The following is a 15,790-nucleotide window of genomic DNA, read 5'->3' on the forward strand; positions in this document are numbered from 1 at the left end:
TCAGTAAAATAAAAAATAAACTTAAAAATTAATGATATCACCACCCTCACACGTATGAAAACATAGCACAAAAATAAATTTAGGTGAAGTGGTGAGATCTCACCTCTTTTTTCACCTGTTTTTTCACCCTGTTGAATTCATTGCTTTATAACTCTCTTCCTTTGTTTCTTTTTAGTTGCTTTCTTCACGTCTGTCTCCAACTTGACTGTCTTTCTTCTTCGGCCGTAATGATACCAGTTACTTCCACCAGTCAATGGGTCAAATGGTCGTTCATAAGGGTTTCCATACATTCCATAGGGACCATACGGAAGAACTACTGGTGGAGAAGAAACATTTTCTTTAGTTCCATCGACTCTATTTAAATGCATTGTTTCACCTTTCATCTGGTCATTAAAGTCTTTTGCGTGTTTTGCAAACTCATCGTCCTTTCCTAAAGCATTTTCTGACTCAGTCGCAACCAAATTGGATGCTTTATTTATGAGCCCTATTTTATTTAATCTTAACTTCTTTGCAACCCAGCCTCCAATCTTTCCTTTATTTGCATCTAATGTCTTCGAAACCCTACCTCCACTCATTTTATTTACTGCGTCATAAGCTCCAAGTGCTTTTGCTCCAAATGCTAATGCTTTTGTTCCCATTGCGCCTAAAGCTGCCCAAGCTACCATTTACACCATATTAAAATCATCTCTCTTCAATATTATCTCATAAAAGTTCTCGTTACTGAAGAAAGTCAATGAAACATAAGCGTTCTCACGGGCTTCGCCCTCACCGCTTTGCGGTCTATCTAACTTATTTCTTATATCATCTATACGCTTCAAAATGTCTGAACAATTGCTAACATCTTCTACAACAGTTATTTCATCATGAATGACTTTCAAGAACAAACTCATTTAATATGCTATTAAAATCATCTCAATAATGAGTCCATCCTTTCCGTCTTTAGGTAGCACAACATCTTTCATTGAAGAAGGTTCGACAAGTCTTATGTTAAACTTACTGACAAAGTTTGTTATACTATAATGCTTCGGCGGCGAATACATATAGTTTGAAAGACATAATATAGATTCTTCAGCAAATTCACTTATACTGGATTTTATAACAATGTTCTCACGAGACCAAATACCACCAATTGACAATCTTGTAAGCAATCCTGCTGAACCTTCTACTGTAAACGTCGATGGTAACATTCCACGAAGGTCATCTATTGACATTTTTGAGTCACTGTATTTAAATATTTTCTTAAAGCAATCGTCATTATCTAACCATGCAATAGCTTTGAAGTTTTCATTCGAATATACATCTGCTTCATTAAATGTAAAACCTGACTTCTTTGCAGAGATTACTTTAAAATCTATTGAGTTTGTTTCAAAATTATATGCTATGGTAACTTCTGAAGGTAATGGATGTCCTTCCGCAGTCAGTTGTTCTCTCACTACTGTTTGAAGCTTTGTGTTAAAAACTTTCATGTCATCTCCTGTGTCTAGGTTCACATACACAGCAACAGGAAAACTATCTTGCTTCTTTGTTTCATCATTATATCTCAAAACATTAAAGTTTTTCAATAATATTGTTCTTCCTGCTGGAATACTTCGAACCTGTCTGATTTCAATAGCTTTCTCACCTCCTACATACTCTACCCAGTGTCTTGGATATTCATAAGTATACTGACTTTCTTGAATTTTGGTTGGTTTCATCATAACATGTTCATAGTATATCTTTATACTCTTGTCAGTTAGACTCGGTGCTATGTTCTGAATATTTCTGACTTGCATTTTTAATGGAGATAAAATGAAGCATTTAATACATGACGTAGATGAAGACATGAATGAAACTACAGACAAACTTAACTCTTCTCTTATTCTTCCTTTCAGTAAGGACTATGAGTTCTGTTCAAATGGTGTGTATTTCTATTGTGGAAAGATGGGTTCAGGTAAGACATTTAACCTCATTCGTCATATACTCATAACAGAGCGTTTAGGAAACGACTCTTACTATGACCAAATCATTATATCAGCAACTTCAGACTCTATGGACTCAACAGCGAAAACATTTATGTCAAAAGTTCAAGCCTCTGTCGTTAAAGTTCCAGACAGTGAACTCATTGAATTTCTTCAACGTTACATTCGACGTAAGAGGAAATATTATGCCATCGTTGAATTTATACAGTCAGGAATGCAAAAGACTTCTGAGGAGATGGAAAGAATTATTGACAAACACCACTTACGTCAATACTCAGGAGTTTACAATATGAAACGACTTACAAACTACATTCTGTCAAAACTTTCAAAATACCCCTTCAAAAAATATCCTTCAAACACTCTGCTCGTTTGTGACGACTTCGCCGGAAAGGGTTTAGTGTCAAAACCAGACTCACCATTAGCTAACATCATTACTAAAGTCAGACATTACCACTTAACTGTAGCAATACTTATGCAAACATGGAGGTTTTTAGCTTTAAACATAAAACGTCTCATAACTGACTTCGTTATCTTTCAAGGTTTCTCACGTTATGATATTGAACTCATTTGGAAACAGTCAGGTATAACATTACCTTTTGAACCACGAGGATAGATTACAATGACATTTACAACAGAAATTATAAAATGGTGAACAGCAACTCATTTGAATTTGTTAGAGGTCTTCACCAGAGTACTTTGAATTTTTCTTGGATAACGTTTATTGAACAACATTACATTATAAAAGTGGAACAAATGCCAACTTTCCATTCCGGGAGATACATTAACCAAATGGTATTTATAATGACATAAGTTCTTTAAAATATGTTTATAGAGTTATGAGCATATATGGATTTAATATATCCTATAGGAGCTGTTTATACGTCTATGAATCCAATAAAATCCAAACACTTTATTTGGGTGGTAGATGTATGAAATAGTTGACAGTTTTCCCATTCTACACTAATACTCAGTCATGAAGATGGGAGGTTCAAAGAAAATAGTATTGAAAACCTTCCTTCACATATGCATAGGTTCAGTGGAAGAACATTCTGTGGAAGGAAACCATTCACATTCATACAAAAAGAGGTTAATACAAATCTTGCAGCGGGTTGGATAGACAGGGAATGCTATGATTATGATATTTCAACTGACCCAGTAGATTCAAGCACAGGTATTTTCTGTGGAACTGAGGAAATCATTACACATTTGTACTGTATTAACAACCCAGCAGGTAATGGAAAAGATTATATGCCTCCTTATATAACAATGCATGCTTGGATACGAGTTGGTTAAAATCTTTAACTTTACTAAATGAGCTTGAAAGAAGTATTCGAACAACATCCATGGAGGTCATTTAAGAAATTCAATGAAGCTGCAAAGAGTTGGGGATTTACTAACAGAGTGAAGTGAAAAGGTTCTTTGACAAAAATGTTGTACATCAAACAAAAATAAACCCTTACGACTACTTTTTACCAATTTACTCCAACACTCCTGACGCATACCAATTTGACACTCTCGTTCAAAGCAGAAAAGGAGGACATAAACCATTCCTCATCTTCATTAATGTTAACACTCGTAAAGCTTGCGTATATAATGAAAAATAAAGGAACTCGTGAAGTGTTAAGAGTTTTACAAAAGTTTGTAGCAGAACATAGCCCAAGTACTTTAACATCAGAACAGACAGTGCATACCTCAGCAATGAATCAAGAGATTTTCTCATTAAGCATAACATAACTACTACACTACTGAAGACCATAACCATAACATACTCGGCATCATAAACCGCTTCATAAGAACCTCAGAGATTTAAACAAGAGCGAGACTTTACCGAAGAAACAATGAAACTTTTCTCGAAGTATATAATTCCTCAACACATTCTACAACAGGACATACACCAAATTCAATGACACAACAACAAGAAGAAAAGTATATACAAGAAACGAAGCCAAACACAAAATATCAGAAATTCAACACAATTTACCCTCATTCCTGTACAAAAGTTTCGTGTTAGTTCTTGACGACAACCATTGACAAAGAAACGTTTAAGGTTAAGTCGAAATTATTATATCGTAGACTCTACGCAAGGTAATGGATATCTTATAAAAGCTCTGACGACTGCCATAGCATTTTACCCTCGTCATAAATTAGTTTGAAAGTAGTAATGGCAACTTGCTGAAACCATTGACGAAGCAAAGCGAGGAGTGGTTATTGAAATACTTGGCTTACAACATAAACGATGAACTTATAAAGTAAGATATGAAGGAGGTGTTGAAGATGTTATACCATTCTAGAACTTGAGAGAGTCAAAGCCAACACATCTGGGACCATTAGAGCGGGAGTACTGGAAGATAAAAAACATGCACAGAAAGATATAAGAAAATTCTTCTAAACTTTTTCTTGGATGTAAATCAGACATGAATGAGAACAGTCATGATATCATTTATGGTACCACTATTTATTTATCACCAAAAAAATAAGCGTAGCGGAAAGGAAGCCATGTTTAATGTTAGAATGTTAGATCTAACACGTTTTTCTAACCTCTTTTCTAACATGGTCCTAAAAACTCTCGAAATCATGAATTTTTTGAATTTCCTTGAAAAGAAAAATAAGTAATTTTTTTTAGAAAATTTTTATCTTGTATGTAAAGATATGATTTCAACAATGGACAACAACATTCAAGCCGCGAAGCAGGACTCTGTCCCATACAGCACCAAACTCGTTAGTCATGAATCCAACATCTATGTTAGTAGTAGATGAAAAGCTTCATTCCTTCTTCATATACTTTCGAAACAAAAACCAGAAGATAAAGCAAGAACTTTTAACAAGTAATTTAGACTGTAGTGCAAAGGATGAAAACAATGAACAGAAATCTTTAATGAATGCAGGACATTATTGACCATTTACCAATTGCTGAAATTCAGCAACAAAAACTAACTATTCCTGGAATTGACGAAATTGAAGTCAAAACAACTGACTCGTAGTAATAAAGAAGTTCATACGTAAAGTAAATTATGAATTCTTGGTTTTCATTGCAACCATAAAGTTATGGACAAAGATTGCGACATGGTTTATAAGAATGTTTCGACATATTATAAATCTGAAGAATTTAAGACTACGATAACTTTGTTTTATTAGTTGCTGAATGTGTTGGAATAAGAGATAAAGATAGAAAGGCAAGTATGGAACGAACAGACTAAGACCCGCTATGTTTTGAGATGAGAGAGCAATTGACGCCTTAGTTGTTTTAGCAGGTCAAATTTCAATGTATAACGCAAAAATGAACCGCAATGTTCAATGTAAACAGCAGCGATGGGAGGAATATAACTACTCCAGTCAAAGAGATAGAAAGAATGAGAAACGACTATGCAGATTTAAAGAAAGAAGTAGAAAAGCCAGCAGAAGATAAAATGGAATGTTAGCATTTCTTAACAAAAATTATCCAACTGCTGAGATTTCCTTCTATCTGACGTCAAGAAGAAATATAAAGAATCTTCGGCATGTTAAAACATTCGATGTACTAAAAGAAGAAATAGAAGCTACAAAACTGTTTAAAGTCATGAACCATGCGAAAATATACCATGTAACGCTTGTAATAAGTTATCGTTAGAAAAGAGGTTAGAAAACGTGTTAATTACATTCTAACATAATGGCTTCGCCTGCCGCTAGCGCTTATTTTTGTTCAAAAGCTCCACGAGAGAAAAGATTCCTCAATTCGTAAGGATTTCAAAAATAGAAAAAATCATTGTATTCGGCTGGAGAAAAAAAGAAAACCCTTTCTTCACGGAACAAAGAAATAAAGAAGAAATAAAGTAAATTTTTTATGTTATTCCGCTGAAGATAGAGCCACTTTTATGACACTTTTTATTCACGACAACAAGACAAACAAAGAAATAAGAATACGGCGCTGTCCGGTTCGAACCACAGACTCTGACCTCCATTACACACTTTTAGAACCACTGTGCTACGTAGCCTGTCCGACATAAGATTTTAAAATTTGCATATTTGCGTAAATTTATTTCCATCTAGCTTCCTCACACGCATAGATATTCATACGTGTTTGTAAGACATTCATTAAACTTCTTTCATTGCATTAATCTGCGTTATTTTTCATAGCTTGTCTGTATTCTTCATCATCTCCAGCAGTGTTTGGGTCTTCAGTTTAAAATATTATTGTACCAATTTTTTATCTACATAATTTATTAGTGTTTGATTCACTTCGTTATGATAACGGTCATATTCTTTCAAATACTAAGTGAAGAAAAATGCGTCGTACCTTCAATCTTAAAGCTTAAAGAACTTTCACACACAGTTTTTGAGGGTCTGTCAGTGCGTCAATGAGATAGTATTCGAAGTCAGTCAATAATCTTTTTAAAGTCATTTCATACAGGATAAAATTTAATGTTGTGAAGATATAGTGTTTATCTCAAAAAAAAATAACGCTAATTTTTTTCTAACAAAAATTTTTATTTTGTATGTAAGGACAGATATGTCAACAACAGAGAACACAACAACTGCTATCGTTCATGAAGCCATAAATGAAGAATACGAGTGGGTTCAGTTTAACAAACAACTCCGTCTCATTCGTTCGGTCAAAGATGACATGTACCAAATGCAAAGTATAATGAATGCTCTTCAGTTCTACAAAGCAAGCATATCATTGGTTTGAAAACCAACAGGCAAAAGAATTTTAGAAGAATTTCCTATATGATTGCTTCCCTCGGAAAACCGAGGGAAGAGTTTCGCGTACGAAATCGCAAGAATTTGGCTCCTGGTTTGAAAGGTTATTATGTTCATAGACTTTTAGTAAATGCTGTAGCAATGTGGGCTTTCACCTCGTTATGCTTGTTATATTTTCATGATGTTAGATGAACTATATAAAGCAGAACGTGGAGAGATGGAAAAGAAACTTCAAGCAAAAGATGAAGTCATTGAATCCAAAGACAAAAGCATACAGAAAAAAGAATACCACGTTCGGTACCAAAAGGAAGGAAAAGAGTTATAAGTATATGATATATACTGAAGAGTTGGAGAAGAAGAAGATAAAGATATGGTTATGTTGCATTAGTCAGAGAAACAACAAAAGCTTTTATGACCTTGCTAAGATTTACAAATCTGACAGAAACTGGTCTATCGTGAAAACTTACCGATTTCAATGACACCGAATGAGCAAATAAGGAAATTGTCAAAAATACTCTTCCTCAACACACTATGACATCAAAGGTTGCACAATACTTACATTCAAAGAAGACTTAACATTACTGAAGGAAAAAATAACAGAATATTTCGAATAACTTCAAAGAGGAAGAATGAAGTCACGACAACATTAACGGAAGAAGTCACGACAACATTAACGAAGAGAGAATGAGGTGAAAAAAAAACAGGTGAAATCTCACCTCTTCACAAAAATATTTTTTGCTTAAATGACGTCAGGGTCATTTCTTCAACCATTTCACTTCCTTCGTCAATGTCAATAGAAGCTTCTTCAACTTTGTAAGAACTTTGTATAACATCTTTGTTCGTTATTGTTTTCAGAGATGAAGAATAAATTTTCACATTTGTTTCACCCTTCTTATATTCTTTCTGTTCGGAAAGATTCATAGCAATACTGAAGAAGTCAATGTTGAGGTTCTTTATGACAGTATAATGAGTATCTTTGACATTCACGAAGATACTCTTTTGTTTCAAACCTACTGCTAACTCTTGTGAAGTATAACGTTTGCGGTCAATGACAATAGCTAATGGTCTGACAACTGACGAACTTAGATTCTTTCACAAACTTCTTGTTAAAGATAACATTAACGTTTGAAGCACATTGAACTCATTCTTGATGGCAGTAGCGAGAGCATTGTATGAAAAGAACTTGCAATCTTGCATGTGTTTCATTAAAATAAAAATATTAAATTATTTTGAAAAATAACTTAAAAAAAATCTAATCTAATTTTTTCAAAAAATATTTTTTTATTTCTACTAAAGATGTATCGGAAGTTGTCTAAGTTAGAACACTCGGAAATAAAACAACTTCTTACAGAAGCTAACATAGATGTTGCAAAGCATTAACACAACAAAAAGGCACTCGCTGACATCCTCAATGACTATAATGGTAAATAACTTATGATAGAATTCATGAGTTCATAAAGCCGCAACGCGGCGAGGACGAAGTCCATGCAAGAGCATTTCCTTTAAATGACGTTGCTATTGACTTATATCATAGACGTTCAATACCTCATGAAGTAAGAAGAGAAATGTTTGACATAACAAATGCAAAACGTTGGTGAAACAAGAGAAGAGACGACACACTGAAAACAACAGAGAAGAGAGATGTTTAAAATGCTATAGAACAAGTTCGCAAAGCTAACGTATGTCATTCGTTCCATTGACGACAAAACCAAAAGAAGGTGAGAGATGGTTAAAGAAAGATGAAGAGAATAGGAAGAGAAATGTGAAGTCAGCAATAGACTCATTGACTTTAACATCGAAGCTTTAGATAACCAAACAGAGACCTATTACACAAAACATTTCGGTAAGGTTTTCATGAGACTCTTAGAGAAATTAAAATAAACTCACAACAAAGATGGATGGTATGTTATAAACTTGTGGGGAAAGTATGAATGTTCTACGGTTAAACCTCAATAATATTGGAACATTACTACATCAGCTCTTGAAGGAGAACTTTATATCAGAGTAGAAGCAAATGCTGCAGTATTGTTGAAATGCACTATGACTTCTTCTTTGACAAACTAAAGAATTTACTGAAATAAAGATGTATGATTTACAGAATATGAAGGCTTAACGATGTCAGATGTAAAGAAAGGCAAACCAAAAAAAGACCATATAGAGATGAAAGCAACACTGACAAAATGACCAGAAAGCCATTTTGGAAGCTCTTAAGCAAACAGGAAACCCAGCACTTATAGAAGCTTTTGGAAAGATAATGGTGAAAAGAAGTTTTATAAAGAAGAGAAGCGGTCAGTTCTGGAAGTATCTTTGCATATTACCTATAAATCTTGAACGCTACAAATCTTCAATGAACTGAACAAAAGAACTGCAACACTTATGACAGAGGACAATTGTTTGTTTATGCTTGTATTCAGGCTGGAGTAAATGAAGAACTATTGACCACATGAGAGAAGTCATTCGTGTTAGAGACTTTCCTCAAAGTAAAGTACAAGAAATTTCTGACGCAACTGGTATAGCATTCATGTTACCATTGGTTTATTTTCAATGACTCAAGACATAATGAAATAAAGAGATACATACCAAAAGAATGCGAAACTGTTAGACTATTGACTTACTTCTTGTTGAAGACCACTACATGTTAAATGAAAGACTTCCAATGAAACATATTTCATTCGAAACTATAAAGAAATTCTCAAAGCTTGTGGTGGAATGAACATTGAGAACAGATGAAGATTTATACAAAGAGAGAAGATAAATATGTAGTTCGTTATGATAGAACAACACCGTTATGGGATGTTATGAAAACTTGTGGGAGTGCAAATATTTCGACCTATTTCTTATGGAGAACTTTTCACATATACTACTGACTTATATAAACAGAACCTTGCACCATTTAAAGATTTGACATATGCTCCAAAGTATTGTGTACAACTGAAGAAGAAAGCAGAGTCAAAAGAAGTAAATAAGCTAAAATTAAATTCATACCTGAGCACGTTTTCTTTGCTGACTTTGAGTGTAGTAACGGATGGCTTTCATAAAGCTTTTAAACATCTGTTATGACAGTGAAGATGGTTCAGTTAGTGAAAGTATTTGGGGTCAAAACTGTGCAACAGAATTTTTGAAAGACTTCCTGACAAGAGTTTAATATATTTCCATAACCTCAGTTATGACAATAAACTTCATCTTAAGACACATGACAGAAGTGAAAGGAACTCCCATCATTAAAGGTTCACGAACAATGCAAATAACTGGTTTAATATAAAGGACGGGCAATTATTATAAAAGACTCTTACAGTGTTATAAATAAGAAGTTAAACTATTTCCTGCTAGTTTACTTACAACAGGACCGAAAGAAGTATTTCCATATAACTACTACAGCAGTGTTTTGTTAGCAAATGACAACAGAACTGGTGTCATTTCTGAAGCATGTAAGTTTATCATGATGCAGATACATTTATGAAGAACATAGATTCCATCAAAGGTTGCAGAATAGATGAAAACCACTTCGACTTAGAAAAATATAGCACTTTTTACTGCAAACAAGATGTAAGAATTTTAAGAGAAGGTTTTGTAAAGTTCCGCAATGACTTATTGAAAGAGTTTGATTTAAACGTTTATGACTACGTTAGTATTTTGTTCTATTGCTAACAAATTGTTTGAGAACAGAGTATACTTCCCGAATGGAAATTTTATGACCTCTCAAATAAACCAAGAGATTTATTTCGAGATGCATTCAAGGTGGAAGATGTATGTTGTCAGATAACATGAAACAAAAGAGCAAAAAGAAACTCATTGCTGACTTCGACACTGTTTCATTATATCCTTCAGCTATAGCAAGACTTTATACTTTAGAAGGTATTCCAAAAGTATTGAAGGAGAAATGTTAAGCACAGAGTATCTCATGAGACATTTATTCGATGACGACCAAAAGGAACCCATTGGTGAAAAGTTTATGTTCTGGCTTCTTTGTTCTCATTAAGATAACAGAGATTGGTATACCCAGACACTTTCATTTAATAGTTTGCGACCCTGAACTAAATCCAGAACTTAACGTTCCAAGAAGTTCAAAACACTTGCTGTCTCATGTATGTTGACCATATAACATTACAAGACCTCATAAAATATCAAGGTGTCAAATGTGAAGTGTTGCAAGGATACTATTACGATGGAAACAGAGATATGAGAATAAGAGATGAAGTAAAGAAGTTGTTTGAGTTAAGGTTAAAGTATAAGAAAGAAGAAAACCCCTTACAAGAAATTATAAAACTCATTCTGAACAGCATTTTTGCAAAACTATTCTATCTCCTATTGAGTCAAAAATAACCATAGTAGTGACAAAGATGCTATAAAGATATGCTATAAAGAAATTACAACCATATAGTGAAGTTCGAAGGTTTGGATGGTTCAGATAAAACTATTTTCAAGCTAACGAAAAGCATTTGCAGACACTTTAACTTCTGTCCACTTGGTGTTAATATTCTGTCTATGTCAAAACGTATTATGAATGAAGTATTCTGTACTGCAGAGGACATGGGACTTCAAATCTTTTACCAGGATACCGATAGCATGCATATTTTCAATGAAGACATCCCAAAGCTTGCAGCAGAGTTTAAGAAGAGATACGGTAGAGAACTTATAGGAACGAACCTTGGTCAATTTCATAGCGACTTTGCAGAAATAACACCTGGAAAACAAAGTTTAGCTTATAAAAGTATTTTCTGTGGAAAGAAGACCTACATAGACTTACTCACTAACGATTTAAATGAAGTTGCATTTCACTGCAGAATGAAAGGCGTGAAGCAAGATGTTATTGCTTTAACCGCTAATGAAATGTTTCCTGAAGCTATACAAGTTCTATACAATGAAGATAAGAACATTCACTACCTGTTGGAACATATGACAAAGACTCTGAGTTCAGTTTAATGAAACTTTACAAAGCACTTCATGATGGTCAAGAGATTGCACTTCGACTTATGTAAGTCATGTCAACCTTGCTTTGGCTGAAAAGTTCAACTTTTCAATAACGACTAAAACAAGCTTTATTCGTAAGTTGAAGTTCTGAGGTCATTTATTTTTGTCAGCAATGAGGTCATTCGTGATAAAAAATAAAGCTAGCGTAGATTTTACAATACTGCGATGGTAGAGTTTAAGAGTTGTGCTTCAATGTAGAGACAGTCCTTCCCATCTGGAGGTAAGAACACTGGGCAGTTATGGTCATGTGGAGAACATGTCTATCCAAAACTCACGATTGAAGCCAGTTAATTTATAGTATTTAGGGTTAGGAAGTGGTGAAGTTCTTGTATGACCAATGAACTCATTTTCAACGCCTTTGGCTATATTAGAGTAAAGTATTGCTTGCTTTCTATCCCAAATGCCAGGTGTTACAATCTTTGAAAATTCATTTTTCCTCGGAAGCATTGCATCATAATTGAAAACATTCTTAAAATCATCACTTGGTTCAGAGATTTGAAACCTTATACGTAATGGATTTTCTTTCTTTTTAGCGACTTCATTGAATGGTGAGAAATACAATGAATTGACAGTCATGAGTTCCATCTTCATTTTCATTAAATTCATAATGAAAGTCTATAAGTTGTGGCTGACTACCTTCTTCTTTCAGTTGTGCAAGAAACTCACGTAAAGGCTGTAAAGTTTGTACTTCAATGTTGAACTTTTTCTCGAACATCTCATTAAATGAAATCATACATTGCAACAATGTTGTATCGTCTTTAAAGTATTTGTATATGTGAATGTTTTGGGCGCTTAAAGACTGTTCGTCATTTTCTATCTCGACTTGAAGTATAAAGTCAACCTTTTCTGAAAGCACGTGTTATATACATAGATGTTATGCAATGTACTTCTCTTCATTTATGTTCACAATCCAGTCTGTTGGAAACTTAAACGTTACTCTGTTCCCCTTTATTTTGACGTCAGGGTTTTCACTACTGAACGCAACAGATAAAGGTATTTGTCTATACATTTAATTCGGATAAAAAATAAACCATTTACTCTTTCTTTGCTTCAGCTTCTTTAGCTTTTGCTTCAGCTTCTTCTCTAGCTTTCTTCGCCAGCAAACGTGGGTTCTTTTGTCTTCCAGCAGCTAATGCAGCTAGTTGTTTTTCACTAAGTTTTCTCTTTGGTCTCTCTGGCTTTTGTTCTTGTTTTTGTTCCTTCAGTTCGGATAAAATTTGCTCGCGAATTTCATTCTTCAATGCTTCAACATCTATGACCCCTTGGGTCTTGTCCGTAGGGCTTGTCTGAGTCATTTGACTGCAGATAAAAACAAAATTAAAACTTTAACCGATGTAAAATGAGCTTGTCAAAATCAGAGCGAGAGTCTATTATATTAAATGACGCAAAGAGGAATACAACATCCTTTCTATTATGTAAGTCAGAGTAAAGATGGTAAAATATACGTAAGAAAAAGAAAGGTTCCATTAGCGAATGCAGAGAGCGACAACATTAAGGTGTATGGCAAGGGTGAAGTCCACGAAGCCATATAAAACCTTCTGTTCAAACTGAAAAGTCAATAGAACAAGAAGAAAAGAAGCCAGATGTACTTTCAATAACGAACCAAGAGCTATATTGCAAAGTTCGTGAATTTCATTGAAAAACAACCGAGTCAAAGAACCCGCCGCCACCAGTGAAAGAAGTTGAGCAAAAGAGAATGTACAGTTCATTGAAAATGTCAAGAAACAACTTCCCACACGAATACCAAGAAGAAGAGTGAGAATAATGAAGTAAATAGATATTTTTATCTGAAGTAAATACATGCAGAACGAACAGCTAAACGAATTTACTCCAGCAGAGCATATTCATCAGATTCGCTCATATTTCGATATCATAGACAATGCAGTTCAAATTGGTGACACTAATAGAAAATATTCTGACGCAAAGATTCCATCACAACCTGGAACTGCTAAAGATAACACATGGGTAACATTCAATCTCTCACCTCCTGGTGAAAATATGTTGGACCTTTACAATACATTCATTACGTATAAAATGGAAGGTCAATTTTTGCAGATAAAGAAATTGGTTCAGGTTCCAATAAAACAAACCACCAGGATTTTGGATTGGTTTCGATGACGCTTTCTATGCAGTTGCTGGATATCAAATCCTTGCAAATGGTCGTATCGTATATTCTCAAGACAACGCAAGAGAAGAAGCATATATAACTTCAAACTCACAAACTACCGAACAAATAAAGAAAGTAGATGTTTTCTCAAAGACTCGACATGAAGATGTATGGAGTCATTCGGGAACATGCAGAACAGGACAAATTGTTAGTGGTCCAATTACAGCAGGAAAATCATATGATTTTAAGCTTCGTTTAAGAATTCCTGTTAGAAGATTCCTTCCATTAGAAGCTATTCGATTTATTCCAGCTTTTGCAGGAAACATTCAGCTTAAAGTAAAGTTCAGTAGCGACGCCTTACAATGCACATCTATATCTGTAAATGATATCATGCTTTCAATCCAACTCTTAAAGTTGCATTTGCTTCAGATTCAAATCCACCGACAAATAAATTTGTTCCATGGAATGAACCATTCACTTATGATAACGAAGGCAGTAGAAGCTAGTGGAAAAGTTACTATTACAACTGTAAACCAGCAACTATTTCGAACAAAGATGGATTTTAATGAATGTTTCATTCATCCAAAGTCATTCTCTTTAGACCCTAACATTTTATACAGAACTTGTAGAACATTATACAAACGAGGCTTTTGTTTTCCTGTTAAAGTTATGGATTGGATTCCTATGGACGGTTCATTCTCAAAGAATACAGATAGTTCAAGTGCAACATTTACAGCAGCTTATACGCCTATTAATGTTAAAAGTATTTGGGCACTATTTAGAAAGAAAGACAACTATTATGTTAATTTTGAGAACCCTAAGTTTAATATCTTCAGCTTTCCATGGAGCTTATGGAAATATGCCTGCAGAACCTGAAAAATCATATGGACCTGTATTTTATGATGGTTGCGAACGCTTGCAATACAAACAATGATATGATTGGATTTAATGAAGATGTTATGAGGTCATTGGTGGATGATGGTAGTGTGGAACATAAATGGGATAGCTATGACAACACACATTTCTTATGTGTTGTTTTCCAACAGAAGTGGACTTTTGCTTCAGCAAGGTCAAACATCTACTGCTCCAATAACATACAAATTGTCTGTATAAGGACTATTGAATAGCAACTGAAAATGTACCAAAGCACTTATTGGATTTATGAGGGATTGTTGCTTTGCCATTCAGGTGCGTCTAATGGCATCCCCATAATAAGATTAGATGACTATAACTTAGCCAGGACGACAGTGAGGAATAAAGGATGAACATTTATTTTTAAAGCTTATAATGAGTTCTTCATCAAGCTCTCGCGAACCTTCACCATCTATGAAACAAACTTTACCAAACGATTATGGAGCACCTATTGAATATTTCTTACGAGCTGCACAATGGCAAAGAGCAGTCTCACCAAGGTTAGGTGTCCACCAGCTCCTGTCAAAAATAGCATTTGGTCAAGTCCTTATATAAAATATGGTCTCCCACTAGGTTTGCTAGCTACAGCAGGAGCAGTTATGATGTTGAAAAGAAATAAAGCAAATGTTGTAAATAATACTGAAGTAGCTGAAGTTAAACAAACTCCAACACCTTCGCCAAAACCAACGCCTTCACAAGCAAAACCTTCAATAACTCCTGAACCTATGGAAGTACAAACTCCTGTTCAAAAGTCAACTCCTAAACCGACTCCAACATTTAAACCAGAACCTACTCCTCAAATAAATCGTAAAACTCCTGCGTTTCCTTACTGAAAAAATAACGTTATTTTTATTTAATATTAAAATTTTTATTTGATTGAAATGACGACTAAAGTCACTGAAGCAATGAAACAAAAGTTTTTGGTAGAATACATTAAATCAGGAACTATTCCAGAAGGTTTTTACATTCATACTATGAAGGATGGTAGAGTTCAGTTTAGAAAGATAAAGCAACCATTAGATAGAGAAGGTATTTTGAGAAAGATTAAACTTCATGAGGACAACATTGCTGAACTTAAGAAGAAGTTAGAAGAGTTGGAGAAAGCAGACGACAGTGAGTTATAAAGCAATGAATTCAACAGGTTAGAAAACGTGTTAGAAAACGT

General features: G+C 34.4%; 5 protein-coding genes across 5 annotated transcripts, besides 1 other annotated feature; 3 read left to right on the forward strand and 2 right to left on the reverse strand.

The window, feature by feature from the left end:
* Nucleotides 1–15,790: part of a mobile genetic element that runs on past both edges of the window.
* On the reverse strand, nt 138–665 carry TVAGG3_0600340 (protein of unknown function, DUF4107 family; the record flags this gene model as incomplete). The annotated part of the gene is made up of 1 exon (XM_051239746.1): nt 138–665. One exon carries the CDS (start codon nt 663–665, stop codon nt 138–140), a length of 528 nt encoding a protein of 175 aa, XP_051097570.1.
* Nucleotides 12,641–12,901, reverse strand: TVAGG3_0600350 (uncharacterized protein; the record flags this gene model as incomplete). The annotated part of the gene is made up of 1 exon (XM_051239747.1): nt 12,641–12,901. One exon carries the CDS (start codon nt 12,899–12,901, stop codon nt 12,641–12,643), a length of 261 nt encoding a protein of 86 aa, XP_051097571.1.
* Nucleotides 13,398–13,658, forward strand: TVAGG3_0600360 (uncharacterized protein; the record flags this gene model as incomplete). Its single annotated transcript, XM_051239748.1, has 1 exon — nt 13,398–13,658. A coding segment is annotated over one exon (261 nt), but the record flags the coding sequence as incomplete, so codon positions are not given.
* TVAGG3_0600370 (kinase C-related family) lies at nt 15,228–15,458 on the forward strand (the record flags this gene model as incomplete). The annotated part of the gene is made up of 1 exon (XM_051239749.1): nt 15,228–15,458. One exon carries the CDS (start codon nt 15,228–15,230, stop codon nt 15,456–15,458), a length of 231 nt encoding a protein of 76 aa, XP_051097573.1.
* On the forward strand, nt 15,507–15,749 carry TVAGG3_0600380 (uncharacterized protein; the record flags this gene model as incomplete). The annotated part of the gene is made up of 1 exon (XM_051239750.1): nt 15,507–15,749. The coding sequence occupies one exon, from the start codon at nt 15,507–15,509 to the stop codon at nt 15,747–15,749; it is 243 nt and encodes an 80-aa protein (XP_051097574.1).

This window comes from Trichomonas vaginalis, chromosome II, assembly GCF_026262505.1.
Source record: "Trichomonas vaginalis G3 chromosome II, whole genome shotgun sequence".
Taxonomy (NCBI): domain Eukaryota; phylum Parabasalia; order Trichomonadida; family Trichomonadidae; genus Trichomonas; species Trichomonas vaginalis.